Source organism: Quercus lobata, chromosome 6 (assembly GCF_001633185.2).
Source record: "Quercus lobata isolate SW786 chromosome 6, ValleyOak3.0 Primary Assembly, whole genome shotgun sequence".
Taxonomy (NCBI): Eukaryota; Viridiplantae; Streptophyta; class Magnoliopsida; order Fagales; family Fagaceae; genus Quercus; species Quercus lobata.
The window spans coordinates 22,592,107-22,608,592 of NC_044909.1; the positions used below are offsets into that span (position 1 = coordinate 22,592,107).

A 16,486-nucleotide genomic window follows, 5' to 3' on the forward strand; every position below is an offset into this window, starting at 1 on the left:
CACTATCAGCCACGTTAGATTCTGTCGTTAGTGGGGTGATGGAAAGGACCAAAATGATAGGCATTAATTAGATCAGGGACTAAAAGTGGAAAAATCAAAATGTAGGGACCAAAATGGAAAAAGTACAAAATATAGGGACTAAAAGTGCATTTATGCCTTGTTTCTATCATGCCACTTTATGTATTTCTATAATTCAATATTGCTAGTTTTGTTTATTTATGTCTACTACTTTTCACTCAACACCAAAAAAAAAAAAAAAAAACAAACAAACAAACCCTGTTACTTTTCTAGTTAATTTATGGTTTAGAAACTAAATATATATACACCATATTAGGGACACAAAACATTATTTTTTTGCTTTAAGATAGTCTAACAATGATAATATGGTCTCAATTATTTGTAATAGGATTTTTCATCATTAATATTAATATCTACACATTATTTTATATGTGTTTTTTGTCCTATTAATTATAGCATGGGCAAAATATCAAAGAAGAATGGTGGAGTTCCAAGCAAAGAAGTACAATGGAGTAGTGTCATTGTACTAACACAAGACTAATGGTGGAGTTCCACATTAGGATAAGTGGCTCCCAAACTTTTGGTTCAGCTATCCATATATTTAAAGAATCATTCTATCCAATGAAGTAATGTTATGGAGTAGTGTCATAGCGGTAAATTACCATTTTTTGTAACTTTAATTCCTTTACTTTAAAATATCCAAACAAGATTTTTTAATTTCATTCCATTCCATTCATTTCCCTACTTAATATATTCCATTCCGTTCCATTCATTTAGTGATCATTCTATTCCATTCCTTTATGAACTCCTAAACAAATCCTTTAATTTCCTAGCAATCCAAGTGGAGGTTGCAATTGAATTTTTGGAGGACCTTATACATGTGTTGTGAATCATAGGTTTTGATCCTAAATGTGACCTCATTGGGTGTTATAGCAGCATAAATCCGCCACGGACATCCATCACTGGCACAATGTGCAGTCACTCTAGCTTTATCATTCTTCACCCTAACAAGTTCAAATCCTTCTTGAATTGCAAAATCCCTTAATGCTTCCCTAAACTCATTCACATTAGTAAATACCATGCCATTTTCTAGCCTTATTAAACCTTCTTCTACAATGAACCTTATTCCTTGAATAGCCCTATCCACATGAATTTGCTCTATGTCAATATTAGAATCAAACCCATCCTCATGAACTTCTTCAAAGCGATAATCTAAGAGGCCACCATCCTCACCTTCAAAAAGCCTCTCGAGGTTCTAAAGCTGAGCTAAGCCTAAGTAACTCCATTGCATTCTCATTAAACCAATGATTTAGTTCCTGTAGTTGAGAATCTATTGCAGCATAAAAATATTAACGCAATAATGATGCTCAATTGTAAAGTCATCTTGTTGTTTACGAGCTCGGCCTCGCCTCCAAACATAACAAGCATTCATATCTAGGACATCAATGCAATGCTTCTTGTTGGGAAATTTAGACCTCGGTTGATAGAATTAACAAGTTTTTAAACCCAAGTTGTTAATTAGATTTATTATGAATAAAACTTGTTAAAACAAACAAACATCAATATCATGTCAAAATCATGCAGCGGAAAAATAAATAAGACAAGATATGATAACCTAGGAAAACCAATGAAACAAACTAGTTTCACAGTAAAAAACCTGGGGGAAAACCTTCCCGAAAAGCAATCCATTATAGAAAAGAGAAGTTTCAGATCTAGTACAAAACCTTTGTCCCTAGACTCTACAATCCCCATAGATGAACTTACAGCAGAAACCTTCTACCGCTTCAGAACCTCTGAACTCTTCAATATATGAACGCCACCCTTTGATGCACGAATCCTAGTACATGACTAACCAATTGCACGGATCCTAATACGCAACTTCAATCACCAACTAGAAAAAGATTGTTGGTTGCAAAGTTCTTCACTTCATCAATAATGAAAATCAAGAAGCACTTGGTTACAAAACCCTAAGGCACAAAAGACGCAGTAGCTTCTTTCAAAGAGAATAAGGCTTCGATCACCTTTTGCATATGTTTTCCTTGTATTCTCTGATGTGACGGCCTCTAAAACAAGCTTTATATAGGTATAGGATTGTGAGAAAAGAAACCCTACACAAATACAAAAACTTGAGCCGAAAATCAGATTTGGAAATCTGAATTCCCGTAACCTCGATCGATCGACAGGTGTCGAGCTTTAAACTTCAACAGATACAGCTATCGAGGAGCTGTCAAGGAGACAGGAGCTTTATCAATCGATCCACCAGCTATCGAGAGTTGTCGAGATTGCGATAACAATCAACTAAAGAGCTCGATAGATAGCCTAGCTGTCGAGAGGTGTCGAGCTATCTGTTCGCAAGTGTCGAGCTATCTGTCTAGTTTTAGTGAACAGCTTTTCTTCACTTGTTTCTTGGTCCAATATTTTTGGCTTTAATACTAGACTTAAACAACATGTTTCTTAAAGTATTAAACACATCCTAGATCTATCTAAATACAAGTAAAGTGCGTTTTGTCAAAGGATTAACCAATTACACAAAATATGTCCTTAACACTTCTCACAAAATGTAATCACAATGGCAAGTAAGTCATCCCATCCATCATCTCTAAATTTTTGAATAAGAGCTTTAGTAGATGAAAATAAATGCATGACATTTAAAATGTCTTGAGATTGGCTTTGCAAAGCTTGAAAAAGTTTATCAGTGATCTCCACAATTTCCTCCTCAAGATGCAAGATGAAGACAAATTCAAATAAAATTAAACCATCATAAGCTGACTCTGCTTCTGTCCGATGTTCACCATCACTTGCATCATCAATTATATTTAGTAAAACTTCACATGTTGGAGTAAACATCCTTAATAAGCTAAAAACTGATCTAAAATGTGAACTCCAATGTGTTTCTACAAGCCGTTGTAAAGTGCTAATTTGATTAAGTCCACTTCCAATCTCAAGCTCTTCAAGATCAATCAAACGTGCTATTTTATTAGCATTGGCAACTTTCAATTGCTCATTACGCTTGCATGAAGCATTAATAGTTTTGATTACCAAAATCAATTTTAGAAAAAACTCACTAATGGGAACAACTTGTTTTGATGCTTTTACTAATGCCAATTGTAAGCGATGTACAAAATAATGAATGTAGTAAGTATATGAGCAATCATTCAAAATCAAAGCTTGTAATCCATTCCACATACCTCGCATGTTGCTTGCTCCATCATATCCTTGCCCTCGAATATTTTGTATATCTAAGCAATGTTGAGATAACAAAGAATAAATCCCCTTCTTTAGAGTCAAAGCCGCAGTGTCAACAACATGAATAAGCCCAAAAAAACGTTCTTTGACAAAGCCTTGTATATCAACATATCTAAAAACCACAAGATCTTTCATGGACTCATCACAAGCTTCATCAACCATTATGCAAAACTTTGCATCACCAATTTCCTCCCGAATGGCCTTTTTCACTTTGGCTGAGAAAACATGTAGAATTTCCTTTTGAATCCTAGGTGAAGTATAGGTTGCATTTTTGGGAGTTTTTTATATTATTTCAGCAACCTTCTCATTCCAAAAAGTCATAAATGATTCAAGAAAATTCCCACGATTAGATGAATTAAAGTTTTCATCTCGACCTCTAAAAGATATAGCTTGAAAGGCAAGATGTCGGGCAACATAAATTGAGGCCTTCAATTGCAATCGATTACAAGCAATTTGTTCTTTAGTGAAATGATCAATCACCTTTTGTAAATGCTGCGATTGGTTCATCAAATCCTTACACATTTGCTCTGCAACTCTATGAGCCGAGTTAGGATATTTCCCTATATGACTTTGAAAATAACAATTTTTTGCCCCCCAACTTTTTTCCAATTTCTAAATCCACCAACAGTAAATGCATTTTGTCCCACAAGCCCATTTGGCTTATGAAAGATAAAGCAAGGTAGACAAAAAGCTGCATCTTTTTTTGGAGAATATTCAAGCCATGTTGAATGGTTTTCAAACCAAGAAGCTTGAAAGCTACGATTGTGTTCTCCGCCTTTTCTGTATTTTTCTAGACGAGGTTGGTGCGGACCATTTTTAATGTAAGCCCATCAAATGTCGTCACGTTGATTAACTTGATATTTCCATATTTCTTTACGTGTTCCAGGATCATAATCCAAAGAATCAAGATCAACCTTTTGAAATTTTGTTTGAGGGATATGGTCATTTTCTGGAATTGGGATATCAACATTTTCCAAAATTGGAACATCAACATTTTCTGGAATCGGGGAATGGATATTTTCTAGAATTCAAACATCGGCATTTTTCGAAATTGGAATGGCAACATTAGTTGTTGGCAATACTAAATTAACTTCCAAATAATTTGAATCTTTTCTTTTGAAAAAAATCAAACATTGTAGTTGATTTTCTCATGATCTACAAATAAAATAAGAAATATATATTATCTCACAAATAGACTAATTGTTGTTACTAAGTAAAGAAAAATACGAGAATCTAAGTAATATGCACGATGCATTTTATTATAAATTTAGCATTTCTCACTACTTTTCAATTTATAAATTTATCTAATTTTAAATTACTAATTATAGCATTATGAGTTAACAATAGGAGCAAGTGAATCACTGTTATTTTAATAAATTTGTGTGACAATTTATTATATTATATGATTTATGTTTGTCTTTTGTCTTTGTATCTTTGCCTTTATCTTTTTTTTTTTTTTCCTGTCACTGACCCGTCAACCAATCCCACGACCGACACTATGAACTTATTATGCACTACAGACAAACACTTTACCATTTTTATTCCTTGAAAGTTGAATCAATTTTCCTTTTGCTATGAGCCTGTGACTTGTCCCTATTTTATTGCCCAACTACCACACAACAAGTAGTCAAACACTGATATTTTCTCTAATCTCTAGAGACTCTACTCTCTCTCTTATCTATATAATATAGTCACATAGAGACATAGAGTCACAATTCACAAAGACAAACATAGACTCATCAGTAAGATAGTCACAGAGTCACAAAGCCAAAAAGCCAAAAAAAAAAAAAAAATAACACAAGCAGAGATTCCTCATTAGTAAAACACACAAACACCACAAGCACATATTCTAAGATTTTGAGGGATAGATTAAATACTTGAGTGTGAAGTCTGGAGCAGATCAAAGCCAGTAATAATGTCATGGCGAGATGGGTGTTGTGTGGTGGGTGTGGGTGTGGGTGTGGGTGTGGGTGTCGCGTGGGTCTACGAGATGGGTCTTGCCACTCTCGCGTGGTGGCGGCATCACAGCATGTGCAGTAGCAAGATTTCAAGCTCTCACCTTGCGTTTTGGCAGCTTCACTCACAGCATGGGCAGCGGCAAAGTCTCTCTCACTCTAAGTCTCTCACCTCTCACTCTCTCTGTCTTGCCTCTTAGCCTTAGGTTTTCTTTTCTTTTCTTTTTTTTCTTTTGTTTTTCCATTTGGACTTTGGAGATTGGAGTCTTCAATCGGACTACTGGATTTACATTTTTGGACTAAACTCTTTTTTTTTTTTTTTTTGGGCTGGCCAATTGGGACATTAGTTTAATGGTTTACAATTTTAGAGGGGCCCAAGCTAAAAGCAAGGAGGTCTAAGTCCTTCCTTTTTTTCTTTTTTTTTTAAATTAACCTACTTAAAAAAATAATAATTTAGGCCAAAGGGGGCCCCCACCTGTGGCTGTCCTTGCATGTAAGGATGTAGATCTAAGCATAAAACGTGGAAAAAAAAAAGCATAAAAAGCATGGAGATTTAGGCTAGAAACACAAATAAAGCAAGCAACATGCTAGGAAAGCGATAAATCATGTTATTCAAGCAAAAAAGAGCAAGATAAATGCCAGAAAAAGATTTAGAAGGTTAGGGGTGTGGATAGTAGCTAGAAAGCTACATCCACACCCCTAAACCCCAAATCCAAGATGTAGAATCAAGGAGAAGAAGATTGGGTATAAGAACAATACCTTGTATTTTTGGTGAAGAGAGAAGAATCAAGAGGATTTGATGCGTTTTTTTTTTTTTTTTTTTTTTTTTTTTTTTTTTGGAAGAGAGGAAAAAAAAGTTCAAAAATCGTCCAGGTAGAGAGCAAAAACCCAGAAAAGTGGTCTCCTCCCTGGTCTAAGGGGTGCCTAGGGCTATTTATAGCCCTGGCACGTTTTTCAAGGCAATAGCCCTTCAAGGGCCGCCAGCCTTAAAAGTACTATGATCGGGTTGATCTTGACACCTTTGGAAAGATCTTGATTTTCAGTTTCTAAAAAGGTATGGAACTCAAAAATCTAACGATAGGATTAAAAGTTATGGCTCCAGGAAATTAGCAATGCATTAATCGATGCGTTAACCCGATTTTCGTGATATCTTAGCCGTTCTAACTCTGATTTCGACCCATGAATAGTCGTTGGAATGAGAATTTGATAATATTCGCAATAACATTGGTTTCAACCCGTTCCGACGGTTGGATCAAAATTAGGGTTTTTGGCTCACCTAAAGTCAACTTTGGGTCAAACTTGGTCAAAGTGGCTAAAAATCTCTTAGAAGCTTAGGTTTGATGAAAAACTATGAAAGGTGTTATTTTGTGAGGATTTTGACCTTCAGTCAACCCTAGGTTGACCAAGGGCATTTTGGTCATTTTAGCTGGAAAAGGCACTTTTGGTGCTCTGGTGTCCGAATGGGTTGCACCACGTCATTTTAGATGTTCTCGCGGCCCCATGGAGAGAAAATGATATTTTTGGGTTTTTTAGGGTCCGGCACACAAATCGAGGGCTGACAAAATACGGTATCAACATTGTATAAAAGTAGTAGTTGTTTATTGGAATAAAATCATTAGAAAAACCATTTATGAAAAAAATCTGTTAAGGTCAAGGACTCCTTAGTTGATCCTAATTTCTTTTTAGTGTTTATCCTTTAATTAAGTTCTTTACATACCAAAAACTATAACTTAGAGAGAAAAAAAAAAAAAAATCCAAGATTACATACCAAAAGAGTTGAAATTACCAATCAAAAGAGCAAAGTTGCTAAAAGTGCAACCTACAAAAGAAACCAGAACAAAAACTAAATCAACTATTTTTCAAGTAATTAATACTTCTTCCATCACAAGAATCTTAGCTATGTTTTGATATCAAGAATTAATTTGTATCTCTCTTCAGATTAAAACTTGAACAAAAGCCCTCTTTCTCTTTGCTCAATCCGAAATTCTTTTTGAGTGAAAGTCTAAATTCTAACTCTGATGAAGACTGCAAAGAGCCTTGAACCAACCATGACTTGGGTTACTTTCTTTTGGTTTATATTAAGAGCTCTTGTTGCTCTTGGGAAGGGCAAAAAATGATGTAAGCATGTTGGACTAAAATGTGATGATTTTGGGCTGGTAGGAACAGATGGTGTGAGGTACAATTTATGAATATGTAGTCTTGGAAATAATGAAAAAAAAAAAAGAAGAAGAAGAAGAAGAAGAAGATAAGACCGTGGAGATTTTGTTTTATGTGGAGTGAACAAATGGCTTGTAACAGGCGTTTGTGTATAAGGACTAAAATAGTTGGTTTTAAATTGTCTTGAATGTGTTTGGCATTACCCAAAACCCCAGGGTAGTTATCTGGAATTTACCCTATTATTTAATACTTCAGGAACAATGTAAGGAGTCATGTTAATTAATTTTATGGTGGGGTTACCATTCCTACAAGAGGATTGAGCATAACTCCCTACATAGAATAATTTTCTTTAATCAATCTTCTAGTTGTTACTAATCCTCTCAAATTCAGCTAAAAAGGTACAGTTAACAAATTAATAGCACATTTTACAATAAAAAAAGAAATTGAGAAAAATAAAACACTGTCTCTATAACTAATGAACCAATTGACTAATTTTTTTTTTAAGAGTATCATTGGACTAACTCAAATATTTGGGGGGCCAACTCCTATTTTTTTAGGCTAAAATTTCAAAATGTTAAAATAAATATATATACTAAAAGAAATTTCCAAAATTTAGGAGGCCGGGGGGGTGGGGGGTGGGAATGTGTGTAGCTCTGCCCCTGACTGCATGATTCACACTCCAAGCTGCTCTTTTGTTATCTGTCCTAATTCAATGGCCAACTTTCATCAGATTTCAATACAAAGTTCTCCTCATGGTAACCATCTTGGTGTAGTTGTAGACACAACCCTTATTCTCATCTCTCATGCCAATTGTAAATGTCAAAACTTCTGTACACACACACAAAAAAATAAATAAATAAAATAATAATAATAATAAAAATATCACTATCACTTTCATGCATATGAATCAAGTACACCATTAGTCCAGACATGTTTCCACAATGAACCAAAATGAAAATGTTGTGGGAAATTTATGTAAAAACATAATAAACTCTTTTTTTTTTTTTTTGAGAAACTTAAATGTCGTATAATTTTTTTTTGGGGGGGGGGGGTGTGGGGTGTGTGTGCAGACTATTTCTATTTAATCTTTTTATAATTTTTTTTTTATGTATTGGTTTTTTTTTATAGCTAAAATGTATTTATTTGTATATATTGTGGGTTTTGAAAATACTTTAATGTATTTCTCTCTATGAACTTATTAGTTATTAGTAATTTCAAATATTATTATTAGCTATGAATGCCTTAAAAGGGGGAAAAATACAAAATAAAATTTTTTATTAAAAAAAAACTAAATCACAAATTATATCCTATTTTCAATCTAGTCTTTTAAGTTTTATATATATATATATATATATATATATATATATATATATATTTCATTTTAATAAATTTAGTCATTTAGTTTAGTTACATCCAATCTCACCATTTGTTTTAGTATTTTCACTTTTCAAAAGAATGTTGTTTTAGTGAACTTTACAATTAGGTGTAAGATGGAAGTTGACAAAAGGACTGCATTGGATGGAACTAAATTAAACTTTTTTTTTTAGGAGAACCCTTGTGTAAGGTTTAAATTAAACTAAATTACAAACATATGCAGGTGTAATTTGTAATTTAACCAAAAAAAACAAAAAGAAAAAAAACTTTAACAAAATAGTTAAGTCCATATTTGGAATGAACGAAAGAAAAAATCTATATTTGGTAATGTACACCAAAAGAATTCTTCTATACCAATGCTATCCAAACGCTTAATTAACAAAAACAAATCTCAACAATATTTAAAAATTCTCATCAATTTTTTTTAAATATACTTTTAAATCCTTCTTTTTTTTCCAAAATGGACATTTTCAAAAACCCCAAACCAACGACTAGTAATTTTTTTAAAATATTTTTTTACCTTACTGTCCTATATAAAACTTTTTAAAGTTTTACTCTTTCTAAATACAAATATAAGCTGCTCTCAATTATGATTCTTTTATCCCTCACTTCACAAGTGTTTATACTTGTAAAGTGATTATTGCACAAAAAATGTGCGATAATTAGTTGATTTTATAAATGATAAGTATTTTAAATTGTTTTATTTAATTTTTTTGTGGGAATTTGAATCCACATGTTTTTGTTGAAAATGCTATTAAATATTGGACATTAATAGTTAAACTAAGCCAGGGTTAGTGCGACAAAATGAGAGACCACTTGGCTCCTCCCAATTGGATCCAAAAAGTGTAACTCTCGTACACACAGCAACACACTAGTATAACTCCACACATAAGCCTCGCTCTCCTCTTCTTCTCCAATCTCCACCCAGCAAACCTCACATCATTTCCATTTCACCAAATCCCACAGAGAAAGAAAAAAAAATGACCGAAGCACAGATAAGGAAGAAGCCAGGGATGGCGAGCGTGAGGGACATGCCTGTCCTCCAAGACGGACCCCCACCGGGCGGGTTCGCTCCGGTCCGATACGCCCGTCGGATCTCCAGCAATGGTCCCAGCGCCATGGCTATCTTCCTCGTCGCCGTCGGTGCTTGGTCCTGGGGCATGTACCGGCTCGGCCAGGGCAACAAGATCCGAAGGTCCGCAAATTTTCTCAACCTAAATTAACTGATTTCTGTTTGTTTTTGTTTTAGTTTATGGATTTTCTCATCTGGGTTTTCTCTATTTTTTGAAATAGGCTAATGGACATGTCTATTATGCATACATCTTTGTTCTGTTGTTTATTTTGGTGTTTTTGGATTTGTGGGTTTGAGATAACCTTTAGAAATGAGATGGGTCTTTATGGCTTTTGCAATTCTTTGAGAATTTTCAATTTTTTTTTTTTTTGAGTTGTCACTGTTCGAACTTTGAATTGCTCTTTTTTAGGATTATTGAAGGAATCATTTTTAGAACTCGGATGGTCTTAAGATTCTTAGACCAAGAATGTGTCGATATCAAATGATGATTTATTGTGAAAGGTAAAACCTGTTAGTGCTCTATTGAGTAAAATGCTGGGTTTCTTAGACATTTTTTGGTATATGTTTTATTGTATGATGAGGATTTTGAGGAACATGAGAGAAGAAATTATTAAGAAGATATCCAGATTGGCCATATAGAAAAATTTACACGTTTAGATACTTCAAATTTCAATCAATCAATATACCAAAATTAAATTGTGAAAAAAGATAAGAAGATCCAAGTTGTGTGAGAAAAGGTTGGTAAATGAGGAAATACATCAAACAAATGACAAATATAATATTTTACAAGGCCAGCAAAGCTCCCCTAGTATAGAATGCTTTGTTCATTGCCCAAGATAGCATCACGTCATGGTGTTCGTTATCAACTCTGTTTGTTTCGATGTTAATGTTTTCTAGAAAATGAGTCATTTTCCAAAAAGCATTTTCTATAAAAGTATCTCATTTTCCTATGTTTGGTAGTAACCGTAAATGAGTTGGAAAACGATTTCCTAACTTTCCTTATTTAGCCTGCTGTGAAATAGAGTTGTTTTCCAAAAAAAATTAGTGGAAAATAATCTCTAAAAAAAGCCATATTTTTTATGTTGACCAAATATAGTTTTTCTTTGACTCATTTTTTCTAATGCTACCAAACATTTGAAACGAATGGAGCGAATTCTCATCACAATTATCTATGAGTAATAAATAGCTGCATGTTATGATGCTTTAGCCCCACTTAGGCACCAGATGAAGTAAATCTTATTGTCTTACACAAGGAAAGCAAGTGGAGAGTCAGTGAAGCAAAGTGATCATTGTAATGTTAAATTAATATAATTTTTATAAGGATTAATAAGAAATAGCTCAAATCAAAAGGTAAAATAATTTTCACCGTTGACCTCAAATTTTTCATTTGATTGGGTGTGCTCATTCCAACAAAAGAGCACTGTTTTGTTTTTTGTTCTCTATAAGAATCTTTTTGGAGTAGTTATCTTAATGCAATTTGTCTTGATATATGCTGCCTCTGATTTGAATATTAGAACTATTGTGATGAAAAAAAAGTTACAGGGTACCAAGCACAAGTGTGAGGATTCAAGTCTTGAGAGTGGGCTTTTCATGTAAAACATTGAAGCATAGGACCACACCCAAGCTACCCTTCGATCCACTTAAAGACAACAAGTTTCTAGTAATGCCCATTTTTGTGGTGAAAAATAAAAAAATTCCATCACATAAGGGGGTCAAAGTTACACCTGTGTCATTGTTAATTTAGTAGCACTTGGCTTCCTCTAATTATTTTCCCAGTTTAGCTTAGGGGTGATTAGGGTTGGTCAGGCTTGGGTTGGGGCTTAACCAGTCACTCAACCAACCCCTTCGGGTTGTGTACTCGCCCACCCATGGCTGTCCAGCAGATTGGACGGTTTCATCCACACCCAACCTTAAGGTGGCCAACTGGGTCTGGGTCAGGTTATTGGTTATGACAGACCTCCATAACCAACAACCAAAAACAATTTGAATTTATATGAATTTCCTTTCAAATTTTCAATCCTTCACTCTCATCCGGCATCAGAAGTAAAAACATAGGTCCAGTGCCTATAAAAGATATAAATAGATTTAAGCCATATGAAAAAAACAATAATAAATAAAAAATAAAACCCATAATAATCTAAGGCAAGAGCTTAAGTTGTCCTCATCGAGGTGGAAGAAAGCCATGACCATAAGTCACTGTTGCCCATTATCATTGGGATTTCTGTCTGGATGAGAGCAAATGTGATGTCAAAGGAAAAGAGAGTGACAGAAACTGTCAATAGAGAGGATTGAAGAGAGTGTGAGGTAAACAGTGGCGTTAAGGCTGTGTTGTTACAAGCTAAGTGAGATAGAAAGAGAATAGAGTGAGAGGCAGAGAGAGTTGTGAGAGGGAGAGAGAACACTAATCTGATTGAGGAGAAATGAGGGGGAAAAAAGAAGAAGGTTAAGGCTATCACACATGGCAGGTAGGGTTGGATTTCCAGCCTAAAACTACAAGCCCTGTTAACATAAATCTCACTTAACATTATATTATCAGTGGGTTTGGTAACTTGGATTTGTTGGGTGAGATTTTGCTTCATCCAACATCTGACATGAAATCCATAAATTTCAAATTTCTTAACCAAAAATCTGCCAGACCCACCATTTTTTGAATCTGCCTTCAAACCTTCGAGTTGGGCGGGTGGGTCAGGTTCTTTGGGTCCTTGAGCACTAGTTAAGCTCATCTGGTAATCCAAAACTCCCCATAAAGTCAAAACTATAACGTTTATATTTTCTTTTAAGAAATTTGATCACGACCAATCTCTCCAATGGAAGGAAGCATATGAAGCTCTAGAAACAAGTTACATGCAAGTAGCAAGTCAATTAATTATATGGTCTAAGACCTTATAAGTTTGGAGTTAGATGGGTGAGGGTCAGCCAACTATGGTGATTGTTCTATTGAAAACTATGGAGGGGACACTTAAGTAAACATATTAGTACTGAAATTTGGTCGTCTATGACATTGTGTATATTGTGGTGTCTTTGGAAAGAAAGGATGATGGCTGTAAATTACTAGTAATAAGGCTAAAGCTATTGTTCTTAAGGTCTCTTTTGAATCCACACTCTTCCTCAAATTTTTTGGAGTTCTTTGATCTTTTGAATCTTAGATGCTAGTTTTCTTTTAGGTTATTTATCTTGTATACATCCTAAGTACCATGGTTATGTCTCTCATTGCACTTTTTGTTAAATGAGACTTGTTACTTATTGACAAAATATTTCTTCACTGCCAATATTGTGGAGTCTTGCAGATTAGGAGGAGGTGAGCATGAACATTAATAGCTTTTACTCATGGGGAGTAACAAACATTAAATGCCTCGATTTTTAACTTCTTTATGAACCAGAAAGTTCTTAAGATTGAGTAGACTTTTTGTCCTGGAGAGCAAGATGATTTATGTCAATGAACCATAGGATTGGAAAATCCAACTCTGACAATTTCCATTGTAGTACTCCATTGAATCTCTGGTTTTTTTTTTTAATCATACTTACAGCACTTGAGTTTCAACTGTCTTAATATTCAATGAGAAAGGTATGTCATCTTTAGAAACAATTCCCATTGCTGTATTACATAAAATTCACCCCCCTTCCCTAAATATAGATATTAGTTTGGAGTTTGGATTGGAAGTATGAATTTTTAGTAACTGGACTATATAATGTCTTTCTATATATCTTGTCATATATGATATATTTGGTTATCCTGTATACTATTCCTGTGCTATTGACTGATATTGTGAAAAACAATTAATGATATATGTAATGGGCCAACACTTGCTACGTTTGCCCGTTACATGTAATTGTTTTAAGGTGAAAAGCAATTAATGATACATGTAACTGTTCATTTTGTAGGGGACTTAAAGAAGAAAAATATGCTGCTCGGACAGCCATACTGCCTCTTATTCAAGCTGAGGAAGACGAAAGGTAAACAGATAACATATTTGATACTCCTCTTCCATTACCCATGCCTTATTATTAAATCATTCAACTTTAGAATACTGAATTCTGTTGGTCTACCTTCTATAGATTTGTCAAAGAGTGGAAGAAGTATCTTGAGTATGAGGCAGAAGTAATGAAAGATGTGCCTGGTTGGAAAGTTGGTGAAAATGTGTACCACTCTGGGAGATGGATGCCCCCATCAACAGGCGAGCTCCGTTCTGAGGTCTGGTGATACCATTCTAACTGCAGTTATTTATGTGGTGGTGGTTTAATCATCAAGCGTTGGTTGTTTTCTCTTCATGCAAGTTTCTTATATTACTCCGTCTCAGGCCCTGTTGAAGTGAAAATAAAAATGTATTTGAAACTTTTCAAAGCCTGCTTTGCAAATGCTACTACAACAATTATTGTTTAATGTTACTCCCAAGTTGTTTTCTACTCTTTATATTCGCCTTAAAATTTGGACTTGAAGGAACAGTATCAGAAGCGTCAACATATATTATGGTAATGTCATGGAAAAGGAAAACCAACTCGTCACACTATGCTTTGATTTGCAGTTGTGGCTATTCGAGAGCGATGTATATTTGGGTAAAGAAAATTCAAGATGGACTAGCCAGCCAGATAGTTCAATGCCAATATACTTAGTAGTAGGGGGAAAAAACCTACATCATCTTGTCATTGCATTTAGCATTGATGTATCCGTTAATTCCAATATCAGTGAAATAGCTTCACTAGTAATATTTTAAAATGTTTGCTTGATCCATGTTGAATTTATCTTTGATCATACGTTCCAAGTAGTCTAATCGGTTTCTCAAAAAAGAAAAAAAGGGTAGTCTGATTGAATCTTACGCTAGTACAAAGGATCATGAAATCTTTCCTTGTATAATTGTATTTGTATAGTTGCAGATGTAAAAGTGAAATTAAAACTAATCAATGAGTAAAGGAATTCTTTTGGCAATCTGACGAGTTCAACTCCTTGAATTTAAGAATTTTTACTTTATTTGGAACATATGAAGCTGAAAAAACGATTCTATGCCTGTACTCCTTGTTGGGTTTATGATAACAAAGATGCAAATGATATTGTTTTTTTTTTTTTTTTTGATAACAAACTTGAAACTTTCATTAAACAGAAGAAAACATTACATCATGATGGAGAGCTTGTTCCAAGAAACAAGGATTCTCTTCTATCCACGCCATAAAGTCATCAATACAAATAGCATGTTTTGCTAATATATGGGCAGGTTTATTTCTATTTCTACATACATGAGAAAATAACACTTTCCTAACATCATGGGTAGAACTTTGAATCCCATAAATGATATGCATCACTGAAACAGGTGGCAACGATAAACCTTGAAGGGCACGAACCACATTGAGAGAGTCACCTTCCAAGATAAATTCCTGTAATCCAACATCTTTGGCAAACTCCAAACCCAATTCAAATGCTTTGGCTTCCACCTCCAAAGGACCCAAAGGAGCATGGATTTTTTTAGTCAAAGCAGCCACCACTAAACCATTAGCGTCACGAACTATTGCGCCAACCCCAGATTCGTTCCTTGCATTGAACACAGCCCCATCCACATTCACTTTGTACAACGGATCAGAGGGAAGCAGCCAAGACTGTTGGAGAATTGGGTCAGACATCCACGGTAATGCAGAAACAGTAGCTTCCTGAAATTCCAGCAACCACATTGAAGCATCACGGCACAACTCCATTTCAGTAAGCCGTTTTCCACCATTGCGTGTTTCATTCCGGTTTCCCATAACCTCCAAGCAATAGTTCCCATCAACGCAGTAGCATTTTCATCACACCGATCCACCATAATCATCCTCCACGCTAACTCCATAAAGCTGTCAAAATGAAGTGCAGAAACTGACTCAAAAAACCCTGCACAGCTCCAAATTGTTTTAGCTCTCGGACATGACCAAAATAAATGGCCTGAAGTTTCTGGCTCTAGCAAACAAGCATCACAAAGATCTTCGGTTAACACCTTGCGTTGCTTGAGATTCCATTTTGTTGGAAGAATATCCCTACAAGCCCTCCATAAAAAATGTCTAACTTTATGAGGAATTGGTAGCCGCCATAGTTTCTTCCAAAAACAACGCAAGTGACTGCCATCCGAAGAAGAAGCATCACCACAATTACCTGAACTCTCCAAAGCACGTTTATAGGCACTCCGTACAGTAAACATCCCATTAGAGGTACCTGCCCAAATTAACTTATCAGGGGGCAGAGAAGAATTAAGTGGAATACTTCTTACTTTGACATTATTTCTCTTAACAATATAGCAAAGGGCAATTTGTGGGAAGATTTTATGGGCCTTATTTTCGGTTGGGCTATTTTCAGTTGAGATTACTTTTGTCAGTTAGGCAAGGGCTCAATTTGGGTGAAAAACAAGCTCAAGACCAAGCCCAATCCCCACCCAACCCAATCGTCTAACCATTCCATCTCTTTATTTATTTATTTTCATCATCTTTTCTCTTCATTTTTCACTGTTCTACATTTTGGAATTACTTTTTTGCACTCTCTCTATAGAGCGGACATAAAAGATAAATCCTCTTTCTTTCAAATTGCTCTATCACAAAATTCAATGAGAGTTCTTCTCAAAAATAAATAAATAAATAAATGAGAGGAGATATATAATTTTCAAATAAACATTCAAGAGGCATATTGAAATACTAAAAACATTCTTTTTTA

At 34.8% G+C, this 16,486-nt stretch overlaps 1 protein-coding gene across 1 annotated transcript; it reads left to right on the top strand.

Annotated features, from left to right (window-relative positions):
• Window positions 1-9,623: 9,623 nt before the first annotated feature.
• On the top strand, window positions 9,624-14,314 carry LOC115994923 (NADH dehydrogenase [ubiquinone] 1 alpha subcomplex subunit 13-B). Its single transcript, XM_031119264.1, has 3 exons — window positions 9,624-9,945; window positions 13,705-13,776; window positions 13,879-14,314. Exons 1-3 carry the CDS (start codon window positions 9,731-9,733, stop codon window positions 14,021-14,023), a joined length of 432 nt encoding a protein of 143 aa, XP_030975124.1. The 5' UTR covers window positions 9,624-9,730; the 3' UTR covers window positions 14,024-14,314.
• The last annotated feature ends 2,172 nt before the right edge of the window (window positions 14,315-16,486 follow it).